The following is an 11,718-nucleotide window of genomic DNA, read 5'->3' on the forward strand; positions in this document are numbered from 1 at the left end:
GAGAGAGAGAGAGAGAGAGAGAGAGAGAGAGAGAGAGAGAGAGAGAGAGAGAGGAAACCAACTCTTTCATTGGACATTGGAGTAACCTACCTTTGGGGTCTAAAGGAGAGATTTATTTCACTGGTTATTGGACATAACCATATATACTGGCTGGCTTCTGTACTCACCTTTCCTAATACTAGTCAGTATACTCTGTTTCTGGCGTAGTTCTTACTTTTTTCTTGTTGGTGGCGCAGGAAATCATTAGTTGACTCTATCTAGTTGATACATCTAGGGAAAATATATGTGTAACTAAAACATCTGCTTGTCAGGAGAAAATATTGAGATATATAAATATCTCAATGCCCTCTCGCATCTTAACATCAAAGAACAAGTAACATAGTCTATTGAATCTGCCTGTCCTCAAATCAACACCTTCTAGACCAGGGGTGGGCAAACTTTTTGACTCGAGGGCCACAATGGGTTCTTAAACAGGACCGGAGGGCCGGAACAAAAGCATGGATGGAGTGTTTGTGTGAACTAATATAAATTCAAAGTAAACATCATTACATAAAAGGGTACGGTCTTTTTTTTCAACAGTTTTATTCATTTCAAATGGGCCGGATCCGGCACGCGGGCCATAGTTTGCCCACGGCTGTTCTAGACACTCTGTAGAAACCTCCCTCTTTTGAGTTTCATTATGAATTGAGGACACGATGAAGGTTGTTGGTCAGAGTGAAGCTGAAGGACAGATTTACTTCAGGGCGTCAGTGTGATCTACACACATTGCACACACCACTCACCATGCACAGGTGAAGGGGTTTAGAACCCCTGTGGTTCCCCAATTTCGTCATCCTTTCTTCCTGCCTGGGACCAGCGCAGTGATGTGCTGCATTATGAAATAATCGATGTCTCAAACTCTCTCACAGCTCAAAGCAGCCAATACACAGAGTTCTGACCAATAAAATGTATCCCCTGGGAAGGGCCCACTTTTAAATAATAAAATTTTTAAATAATAAAATGAATTACTGATCCACATTTGTGCTATGCTACTATTTTATATATTTCTCCCCATCTCTGCTTGGAGGACAGGAGCCGTTAGACTTGTGGCAGCTGGATTTTGACTGTGAAGAGGACATGTACTCCATGTGGACAGTGGAGCAGGAGGATGTGAGAAGCCTGTCTGTGAGGCCCAGGTTGAGCCATGTCACCCACCTCCCAGGCTGCCCATGACAGATTGTTGTGACCTGGGAAAAACATGCTCCTTACTTTCTGTAGCCACTGGTGGCTGGGATGCTGGGGTCCTGGTATTATCTGAAAGCAGTGTGACACCTGGACTGGGAGGGTTGGCATCTTCCACTCTGACAGGCACGAACTGCAATCCCAGGGAATTCCTGGCTTTGCTTCACTCAGGAGTCAGAAGCCACATGTGTCCACGTCTAAAAAGTACCTGTACTTGTTTTTTGTGAATGTCCTTTTTTTTGTCATCTGTTTTGGGAAATGCAATAGCTGGCCCATTTATTTCTGTAGAAATTTAGGGTTTATTTTTAAATTTGGGATATTAGCTCTTTGTCTGAAGCCCGGCAAATCATTTCCAGAGTTTGTAATTTCTCTTTTTGGCTTTTTCTCTTGTCTACACAGATACTTTGGATTTTTATGTAGTTTTCTTTCTTTCTGTATTTTTTGTAATGTTTGTGTTTTGTTCCTCCGCCCCTCCCCACTAAAGTTTGTAAAAGTTAGTGCTTTTGTATCTTGTTGGTAGAAGTTGAGAGTCTCAGGGAGAATGATAGTAAAGGTTTGCATAACAGTGTTTGTCATTTTGAGTCTTTTCAGGGAAAAAATTTCAGAATAGAAGTGGTCATAGGGCAAAGATGAATTTGAAGGTTCTATCAGTCCAACCTACGTTCAGGGTAGAATTTGAAACCGTGGTTAAAGGATGTCTATGGTAACCTTGAAAAAGGGAAAGGAAGATAGAATGATGCTTGTCTACTTGAAAGAAGGCTTTTATGCATCTCAGTGGGTTCACAGCAGCCTGCCTGGCTGAAGGTCTTGTCATTGGGATTATTAAAAACATTATTTCTTGCCAGAATTTTATTAAAATTTGTATGGGTTTGCTATAACTAGTAGACTCAATCTCATTAACAAGAGTGAGTTGAGACCGACTCTTTCATTGGATATTGGAGTATTCTGCATTTTGAGGTTCAAAGGGGGACCATTTATTTTACTGCTCATTGGGCATGACCACCTATACTGATTGACTCTGGTCATTATTTGAGACACTGATGCTGGTCAGTACTCAGTTTTTGGTGTAGTGCTTCCTTTTCTCTGTTGGTGGCACACGGAACCACTAGTTCATTCTACCTTCATACAACTGGGAAAAATGTGAATGTAACTAAAATGCCTGCTAATCATGAGAAAATATCCATACACATCAATGCTATCCCAGTTCTTAAAGTTAATGAACAAGTAACACAGACCATTGGACCCACCTGTCATGTAGTCAACAATGCTTTCTGGACACTCCACAGAACGTTTATCTTGTGTTTCACTATGAATGGATTGATTTTGTAGGCTGAGATGGTCTTAATCAAGAATTATGTCCATTTTTGCTAGTTTGTTGTTGCCCTGCAGTGGTGTTCTAGTTGTGCATCACTGAGATGCAAAGGCAGGTTAACTTACTGTAGACCATTCAGGACAGAATTCTCAACACAAGGGAATCATACAAATGACTCTTATGGAAAGAAAATAAAAAGCAGTGAGTTTAATGCTTGAGGTTTATTATAGAGAAAGAAAGAGAAAGGCACAGGTAAAATGACTTAATGCCTTTCTAAGTCTTCATGGAATCTCCCAGTGGTTTGGGATTTGCTCTACTCAGCTCAGCGACAGCAACGCTTGTATCTTTGGCCATAGATGTAACAGGTCCCAGAAGGACTCTCAAAGGACTTGCAGAAGCGGTTGAGTCGGCACGTGCAACGTCTTAGTTTCCAAAGGCCTGTGGAGGGAGGAGGAGGGTCAGGCACAGTGTGGAACGGACAGGGAGGAAAGACATAGCCAGGCTCATGGAGATCTTCTGAGACACCAGGTGACTACTCACCATAGACAATACCAAACAGGTTAGAGTGAGCGGATTCATGTATTTGTCATAAATCACAAGGAATCTTACTGGCTCTGTGTTGGTCTGCTCCTAGTCTAGGATGTAGATGCTTATGTCCTGCCCCTGCCCCCAAACCCTCCACTAAATTAGAATACCTACTCTTCACCCCACCTCATCCTCTCACCCAATTTTGAGCTCTAACTCTATTACCCACTCACAAGCCCCTCTAATGGGCCACAGATCCCAAAACCACATTGGCTGTTGTCTCACCTACAGCTCGAGTGAGGCGTTCCTCTCCTGTGAAGGAGATGGCCACATCCTGGTCATCATCCTCAGCCTGGTCCTGGTCCTCAGCCCAAATGTCTTTGGCCGTGGGCTGCTCCTGGGCAGGAACCTGGTCAGCTGTCTCTTGGAGGGTCTGAGCCTGGGCCTGGAGGGCCAAGAGGAGAAGGGTGGCGAGGAGAGTGAGGGTCCTCATGGCTGAGGGTCACCCGGAGCTCAGGGTCAATTGGGAGAACAGCAGAGAGAGGTGTGCAGGGCACAGTCAGCCTGTACTTATAGGTCAGAGGGGAGGAGAATCAGAGACACAGGGCGCAGGAGAGGAGCTGTTCCTTTGGCTGGCCTGGGGCAAAGGCCACCGTCACCCTCAAAGCCCCTTTGATGCTCCTGTTCCTGCCCCTCCATCATAGCACGTGTCCGTGTGCTGTGTGTCCACACTTGTTTCAAGGTGATAACGATGATAAGCACCGGGCATGTTTTCTGTTTCCCATCTGCTTCTACACTTACCTTCTGATGTTCATAGAACAAGGAACTGTGCTCTCATTGAGTAAGTCAGGGACCAGAGGCCTCTTCTTTCTGATGTGGGCCCTGCTCACCTCTGAGTCCCTGGCCCTGGGACCAGCCCTTCCCTGATGGAGTGGAGGGTCCATCCTGCAGGTTCAGGGCATCACTCCCTGTGGGGGAGCTTGTCAGGTCCTGGGGGGTAGGCTCCTGTGGTGGAGGGGACAGTGACTCAGGCTGAGGTGGAGTCAGCACTTGAGGACTCCAGGGAAGAGTTGGTTAGAGCGAAACTGAAGGAGACATTTATTTTAGGACGTCAGTGTGATCTACATGCATGGAACACACCACTCACCACTTACTTGTGCCTTTTTGGAGAAATAGCAAACATAACAGGTTCCCAAAGTCAACTTCTAAAATTTCTGATCTTTAAAAAGAAAAAATTTATACGTATATTTTTGCACAAAGAACAAAATTCATAGGGTAGAAGTTAAATGAGTGAAAAGTAACTGTCTCCCCTCCCAGAGTCAGCCCTGCATCCCTTCTGTAGGAACCCCAAGTGAACAAAAAAATGGAGGTTTGGCTGCCTGTGGCGATGAAAGCCAAATTCGTGAGGCAGGTGCTGGTGCTAAAGGAAAGAGGTTTATTCATGTGCTGTATGATGTGGGAGGATGTTGAACTCTCATCTCCAAGACCATCTCACTTCCTGCTCATGTCCAAGGTTCTCCTAGAGATAGGGATAACTGGATAGAAATGCTACTTTCTGTCCAATTATTTTGCTAGCTTTTGGTGTTCTGGGGTCCTGTCCATTCATCTGTCCAGATTTCCATGCAATCATGTTCTGTCCATTCATACTTCTAGCTTCTGGTGTTCTCAGTGTAAGAACCTCCCCTGCACCACCTTGGCCAATGGAGGAGACTCCCTGGTGCTCTGATTCTCAGTGTATGGTTACAGAACCACCACAGTCCAAGTAGTCTGTGTTTGCCTTTCTCTGTCCAGGCTTAACTTGAACACTGTTATATCAACAGGTACAGAACTGCATCCTTACTTTTATAGCATATACTATCCCAGTGTTTTCATATGTCATCACTTAACTATTTCTTATTGATCATAAAATTCTTACAATTTAGTTATTTCTAAACCTTTGCAGCTGTAAGCATAACTGCAATAGATATCATTTTACACACATCATCTTGCTTATTTGTGACTGTATTTTCCTTAAATTTCTCAAAGCAGATTGTGGGGTCAAAATACACATGTTACAGATTTAACAGACATTTGTTTACTGTCCTCTGCACAGGTTGTTCCAACATCACTCACTGAACTATATGAGCAAAACTGCTCCCCACATACAGGTGAAGGACCCTGTGATTATCCAATTTCATCATCCTTTCTCCTGCCTGGAACCGGGGCAGTGAGGTGCTGTGTTACAAAAACACTTAATGTCTCGGACTCTATTGCGGCTCAGAATGGCCAATGAAATTTTAGTTCTGACCACTAATATGTACACCCTGGGAAAGGCCCATGTTTTAAATAATAAAATCAATTACTGTTACTGCTCCACATTTGTGCTATTCCATTGTTTTATGTATTTCTCCTGTTCTGCTTGGAGGAATTGTGGCTGCAGTGTTTTGTCCGTGAAGAGGACGGTTATTCCACGTGGACAGTAGAACAGGAGGATTGGAGAAGCTCGTCCTTGAGGCCTAGGTTGAGCCATGTTACCTAGCTCCCAGGCTGCCCATGACAGGCTGTTGTGCCTTGAGAAAAACGCACTCTTTAATTTCTACAGCTGCCAGTGGCAGAAACTCTAGGGGCCTGGTGTTGACTGAAAGCAACGTGACACCTGGACAAGAGGGTTGGTACCCTTCCCATCTGAAAGATAAGAATTGCAATCCCAGGGGAGTTCTGGCTTTGCGTCTCTCAGGAGACAGGGGCCACATGTGTCCAAGTCTAACAAGGACCTGTACTTGTTTTCTCTGAGATATTTTTTGGCATCTCTTTGAAAATGAAATAATGCGTCTGTTTATTTTTATTGAATAGTATAGTATATTTACAAATTCAGGAAATTAGTTCTTTGTTCCTAGAACTGCAAGTCATTTCCAAAGTTTGTCCTTTTACTGTTAGCTTTTTCTGCTGTGTACAAGATATTTTGGATTTTCATGTAGTTTTAAAAAGTTGTTTTTTGGTAATTGCTGAATTTTGTGTTTTTCGCACTGATGTTTGTGGAGCAGTCTTCCACGTGTTAGTGCTTCTGTGTCCCGGAGGTGGAAGCTGAGAGGGGTCCATGGAGATTGATAATAAAGATTGAAAATAAAATTGTTTCTAATTTTCAGTCTTTTTTGGAAAAAAATTCTCTAAATGGAAGTGGCCCTGGGGCAAAGATAAAATCAATGGTACTATCAGTACAACATAGTTTCAGAGTAGAATACCGGTTATGGCTGTAAGGATGTCTATGTAAACTCAAAAAGGGAAGGGAGGGCAGAGAGATTTGTTTTTCTTCTAGAAAAAAGTCTTCTATGAATCTCAACGGCTTGACAGCAGCCTGCCTTTTGGGAGTGAAACACCTGTCAATGGTATTATGAAAAACGTATTGTTTCTTGGTATAATTTTATTAAAATTACTAGGGGCCCGGTGCACGAAATTCGTGCACTGGGTGTGTGTGGGGGGAGTGTCCCTCAGCCCAGCCTGCCCCCTCTCACATACTGGGAGTCCTCAGGCATTGACCCCCATCACCCTCCAATTGCAGGATCGGCCCCTTGCCCAGGCCTGACGCCTCTGACAGAGGTGTCAGGCCTGCGCAGGGGACCCTCATTTCCCCCCATCACTGGTTCTGCCCCCAGTCCAGGCCTGATGCCTCTGGCCCAGGCGTGAGGCCTGGGCAGGGGACCCCCAGACCCCTCCGATTGCTGGCTCTGCCCCTTGCCCAGGCCTGATGCCTCGGCCAGAGGCGTAGACCCCCATCACCCTCCGATCGCCTGATTGGCCCTTTGCCCGGGCCTGACGCCTCTGCCAGAGGTGTCAGGCTTGGACAGGGGACCCCCATCTCCCCCCGATCACTGGCTCTGGCCTCCGCCCAGGCCTGAGGCCGTTGGCCCAGGAATCATGCCTGGGCAGGGGACTCCAATCTCCCTCTGATCGCTTGCTCCACCCCCCGCCCAAGACTGATGCCTCTGACCCAGGCTTCAGGCCTGGGCAAGGGGACCATCATATCCCCCCAATCCCCGGCTCCGCCCCCCACCCAGGCCTGATGCCTCGGCCAGAGGAGTTGACCCTCATCACCCTCCAATCACCAATCACTGGATCGGCCCCTTGACCAGGCCTGAGGCCTCCGGCAGAGGTGTCAGGCCTGGGCAGGGGACCCCCAGCTCCCCGCGGTTGCAGGCTCTGCCCCTGCCCAGGCCTACCGCCTCTGGCCTAGGCATCCGGCCCGGGCAGCGGGGACCCGCAGCTGCAGTGGCCCCGCGATCGTGGGCTTCGCTTTAGGCCCAGGCAAGGGACCCCTAGCTCCCGAGACTGCCAGCTTTGACCGTGCCCAGCTCCCATCGCTGGCTCCACCCCTACTTCCTGCTATCACTGGCCAGGGCGGAAAAGGCACCTGATTCTCCGATCATGGCTGGGGGGCAGTTCTTAGCTCCCCCCTGGGTTTCCGATCACTGTCAGTGGCAGGGGGCTTCTTCCTGCTTTCCCTTTCGCCTCCCTGCATTGTGCCTACATATGCAAATTAACCGCCATCTTGTTGGCAGTTAACTGCCAATCTTAGTTGGCAGTTAACTGCCAATCTTAGTTGGCGGTTAATTTGCATATAGCCCTGATTAGCCAATGAAAAGGGTAGCTCGTACGCCAATTACCATTTTTCTCTTTTATTAGTGTAGATTACTGGTTTAATGTAACTAGTAACCGCGATCTCTTTAAAGAGAGAGAAAGTTGAGACCAACTCTTTCTTTGGACATTGTGATCATCTACCTTTTTGATTTAAAGGGGAACCTTTCTTTCACTGGTCATTCTGCAAAACCACCTCTACTGACCAGTTTCTGCACTCCCCTTTTCTGGTCATTATGTGAGACCACTGACGCTTGTCAGTACCCTCGGTTTTTGGTGTTGCTGGCACACTGAACCACTAGCTCACCCTATCTGGCAGATACACCTAGGAACAATGTGTATGCTTATCATCAGAAAATACCCACACACATCAATGCCCTTCCACTTCTTAAAATTAAAGAACAGGTGACATAGCCCAATGGATCCACCTAACCTGGAGTCAACAACACTTTCTGGACACTCCATAAAACCTTTCACTTTTGAGTTCTATCACAAATGGATTGAATCTTGTAGGTTAAAATTGTCTTAATTCAGAATTATGGAGCTGGCCAGGTAGCTCAATTGGTTAGAGCATAGTTCTTTTTTTTTTTAAATATATTTTATTGATTTCTTACAGAGAGAAAGGGAGAGAAAGAGAGTTAGAAACATCGATGAGAGAGAAACATCGATCAGCCGCCTCCTGCACATCTCCTACTGGGGATGTGCCTGCAACCCAGGTACATGCCCTTGACCGGAATCAAACCTAGGACCTTTCAGTCCGCAGGCCAACGCTCTATCCACTGAGCCAAACCGGTTTTGGCGAGCATAGTTCTGATACAGCAAGTTTGTGGGGTTTTTTCCCCCCTCTCAGGTAACATATAAGAAGCAACCAACAAATGGATAAGTGGAACAGCAAATCCTTGTTTCTCTCTCTTAAAAATCAATCAAATAAGAATTATGATCATTTTCTTGTTTGTTGTTGCCATGTGATGCTGTATCTGTGCACCACTGAGATGCAAAGGCCGATCAACTTATTGTAGACATTTCAGGGCAGAATTCTCTATACAAGTGAACCACTCACATGAGTCTTTTGGAAAAAAAAAAAAAGAAAAGCCATAAAAGTGAGTTTAATGCTTGAAGTTTATTATGGAGAGAGAAAGAAGAAATGGCACAGGTACAAAGACTGAAAGCTGCTTCAGGTCTTCAGTGGCATCTCCCAGTCCTTTGGGTCTCTGTGCAAAAGCTTAGCGACAGCAAAGCGTGCGTCGACGGCCATACAACCAGCAGGACCCAGCTTTTTTTACTGGAAAGTTGCAGAAATTTTTGAGTGTGCAAAAGCAATAGGTTCCTGTCCCACGTCCTGTGGAGAGTAAAGGAGGGTCAGGCACAGTGGGGAAGCGACAGGGAGGAGAGGCAAAGCCGGCTTCATGGAGATCTTCTGAGAGATGAACTCTCTACTCACTGTATACAATAGCTACCAGGTTAGGGTGAAAGGATTCACATGCTAGTCATAAATCACAAGGAATCTTACTGACTCTGTGTGGTCATGGAGGATCATGAATTTTCTCTGATCCTACTGTGTCATGTACATGTTTATGTCCTGTCCCTTGCCTCATGACCCTCCTCTTCAACTCGAGGTACCTACTCCTCACCCCTCTCATCCTCACACCCAATTTTAAGCCCAGACACCCCATCCATTCTCACAAGCCCCTCTAATGGGACACAGATCCCAGTTGCACGTTGGCTGAAGTCTCACCTGCAGCTCGAGTGAGGCGTTCCTCTCCTGTGAAGGAGATGGCCACGTCCTGGTCACTGTCCTCAGCCTGGTCCTGGTCCTCGGCCCAAAGTTCACCTTGGTCCTTGGTTTCAGGCTGGTCCTGGGCGGGAACCTGGTCAGCTGTCTCTTGGAGGGTCTGAGCCTGAGCCTGGAGGACCAAGAGGAGAAAGGCAGCGAAGAGAGTGAGGGTCCTCATGGCTGAGGGTCACCTGGCACTCAGGGTCAAGTGAGAGGACAGGAGAGAGTGGTGTGCAGGGCACAGTCAGCCTGTACTTATAGGTCAGAGGGGAGGTGAATCAGAGACACACGGCACAGGAGAGAAGCTGTGCCTTTGGCTGGCCTGGGGCCAAGGCTGCTGTCACCCTCAAAGCCCCTTTGATGCTCCTCTTCCTGCCCCTCCATTATAGCACATATCCGTGTGCTGAGTGTCCACACTTCTTTCAAGATGATAATGATGATAAGGACCGGGCATGTTTTCAGTTTCCCATCTGCTTGGACACTTACCTTCTGATGTTGAAAAAACAAGGAACTGTGCTCTCATTGAGTAAGTCAGGGACCAGGGGCCTCTGCTTTCTGATGTGGGCCCTGCTCACCTCTGAGTCCCTGGACCTGGGACCAGCCCTTCCCCGTGGGAGTGGAGAGTCCATCCTGCAGGTTCAGGGCATCACTCCCTGTGGGGGAGCTTGTCAGGTCCTGGGGTGTAGGCTCCTGTGGTGGAGGGGACAGTGACTCAGGCTCAGGTGGATTCAGCACTTGAGGACTCCAGGGAAGAGTTGGTCAGAGCGAAGCTGAAGGAGAGATTTATTTCAGGACGTCAGTGTGATCTACATGCATGGCACACACCGCTCACCACTTACTTGTGCCTTTTTGGAGAAATAGCAAACATAACAGGTTCCCAAAGACAACTTCTAAAATTTCTGATCTTTAAAGAGAAATATATATATATATATATATATATATATATATATATATATATATATATATATATATTAGAGGCCCAGTGCATGAAAATTCATGCACTGGAGCAGGGGGTCCCTTAGCCCAGCCTGCTCCCTCTCATAGTCCAGGATCCCTTAGGGGTGGGAGACGATCCAGCGATCAGGGGAAGGACACTGGGCAGCCGCCATCTGAGGCTTGCCTGCATCTGGGCCGGCCCTGGGTAGCTGGGGGGCTGAGGGGACTGGGGGACTCCAGAGGCAGGTGTGCAGCGGGGCTGAGGGGACTGGGTGTCAGCATCTTGTGGCTGAGGTTGCCACCATCTTTGAGGGTGTGGCAGTCAATTAGCATATTCCCTCTTTATTGGCTGTGGGTGCCTCCATCTTTGTGACGGCATGAGGGCAATTAGCATATTCCCTCTTTATTAGATAGGATATATATATGCACAAAGAACAAAATTCATAAGGTAGAAGATAAATGAGTGAAAAGTAACTGTCTCCCCTCCCAGAGTCAACCCTGCATTTCTTCTGAAGGAACCCTAACTGACCAAAAAAATGGAGGTTTGACTGCCTGTGGCGATGAAAGCCAAATTCGTGAGGCAGGTGCTGGTGCTAAAGGAAAAAGGTTTATTCATGTGCTGTATGATGTGGGAGGATGTTGGACTCTCATCTCAAAGAACATCTCCTCTTCCTGCTCATGCCCAAGGTTCTCCTAGAGATAGTGATAACTGGATAGAAATGCTACTTTCTATCCAATTATCTTGCTAGCTTTTGGTGTTCTGGAGTCCTATCCGTTCATCAGTCCAGATTTCCATGCAATCATGTTCTGTCCATTCATACTTCTAGCTTTTGGTGTTCTCAATGTAAGGACCTCCCCTGCACCATCTTGGCCAATGGAGGAGACTCCCTGGTGCTCTGATTCTCAGTGTATGGTTACAGAACCACCACAGTCCAAATAGTCTGTGTTTGCCTTTCTCTGTCCAGGCTTAACTTGAACACTGTTATATCAACAGGTACAGAACTGCATCCTTACTTTAATAGCATATACTATCCTAGTGTTTTCATATGTCATCACTTAACTATTTCTTATTGATCATAAAATTCTTACAATTTAGTTATTTCTAAACATTCGCAGTTTTAAGCATAACTGCAATAAATATCATTTTCCACACATAATCTTCCTTATTTGTGACTGTCTTTTTTTAAATTTCTCAAAGTAGATTGTAGGGTCAAAGTACACATGTTATATATTTTACAGACATTTTTTACTGTCCTCTGAAAAGGTTATTCCAACATCACTCACTGAAATACATGAGCACAACTTCTCCTCACACACAAGTGAAGGACCCTGTGATTCC

General features: G+C 46.3%; 2 protein-coding genes across 2 annotated transcripts; both read right to left on the bottom strand.

Annotated features, from left to right (window-relative positions):
* Positions 1-2,855: 2,855 nt before the first annotated feature.
* LOC132226821 (alpha-defensin 1-like) lies at positions 2,856-3,551 on the bottom strand. Its single transcript, XM_059681240.1, has 2 exons — positions 3,344-3,551; positions 2,856-2,971 (listed from the first exon to the last, which is right to left on the bottom strand). The coding sequence occupies exons 1-2, from the start codon at positions 3,549-3,551 to the stop codon at positions 2,856-2,858; spliced, it is 324 nt and encodes a 107-aa protein (XP_059537223.1).
* Positions 3,552-8,770: 5,219 nt separating this feature from the next.
* Positions 8,771-9,621, bottom strand: LOC132228797 (alpha-defensin 1-like). Its single transcript, XM_059685857.1, has 2 exons — positions 9,405-9,621; positions 8,771-9,008 (listed from the first exon to the last, which is right to left on the bottom strand). The coding sequence occupies exons 1-2, from the start codon at positions 9,619-9,621 to the stop codon at positions 8,893-8,895; spliced, it is 333 nt and encodes a 110-aa protein (XP_059541840.1). The 3' UTR covers positions 8,771-8,892.
* Between the last annotated feature and the right edge of the window lie 2,097 nt (positions 9,622-11,718).

The sequence above is a fragment of the Myotis daubentonii genome, chromosome 2 (genome assembly GCF_963259705.1).
Source record: "Myotis daubentonii chromosome 2, mMyoDau2.1, whole genome shotgun sequence".
Lineage (NCBI taxonomy): Eukaryota > Metazoa > Chordata > Mammalia > Chiroptera > Vespertilionidae > Myotis > Myotis daubentonii.

What these genes read in the sequence shown, in the direction of transcription:
- LOC132228797 (XM_059685857.1), bottom strand. Translation starts at nt 9,621, where the DNA reads ATGAGGACCCTCACTCTCTTCGCTGCCTTTCTCCTCTTGGTCCTCCAG. An exon ending in ACGCCTCACTCGAGCTGCAG is followed by an intron (nt 9,009 to 9,404) that starts GTGAGACTTCAG and finishes TACTCTCCACAG; the next exon opens with GACGTGGGACAGGAACCTAT.
- LOC132226821 (XM_059681240.1), bottom strand. Translation starts at nt 3,551, where the DNA reads ATGAGGACCCTCACTCTCCTCGCCACCCTTCTCCTCTTGGCCCTCCAG. An exon ending in ACGCCTCACTCGAGCTGTAG is followed by an intron (nt 2,972 to 3,343) that starts GTGAGACAACAG and finishes CTCCCTCCACAG; the next exon opens with GCCTTTGGAAACTAAGACGT.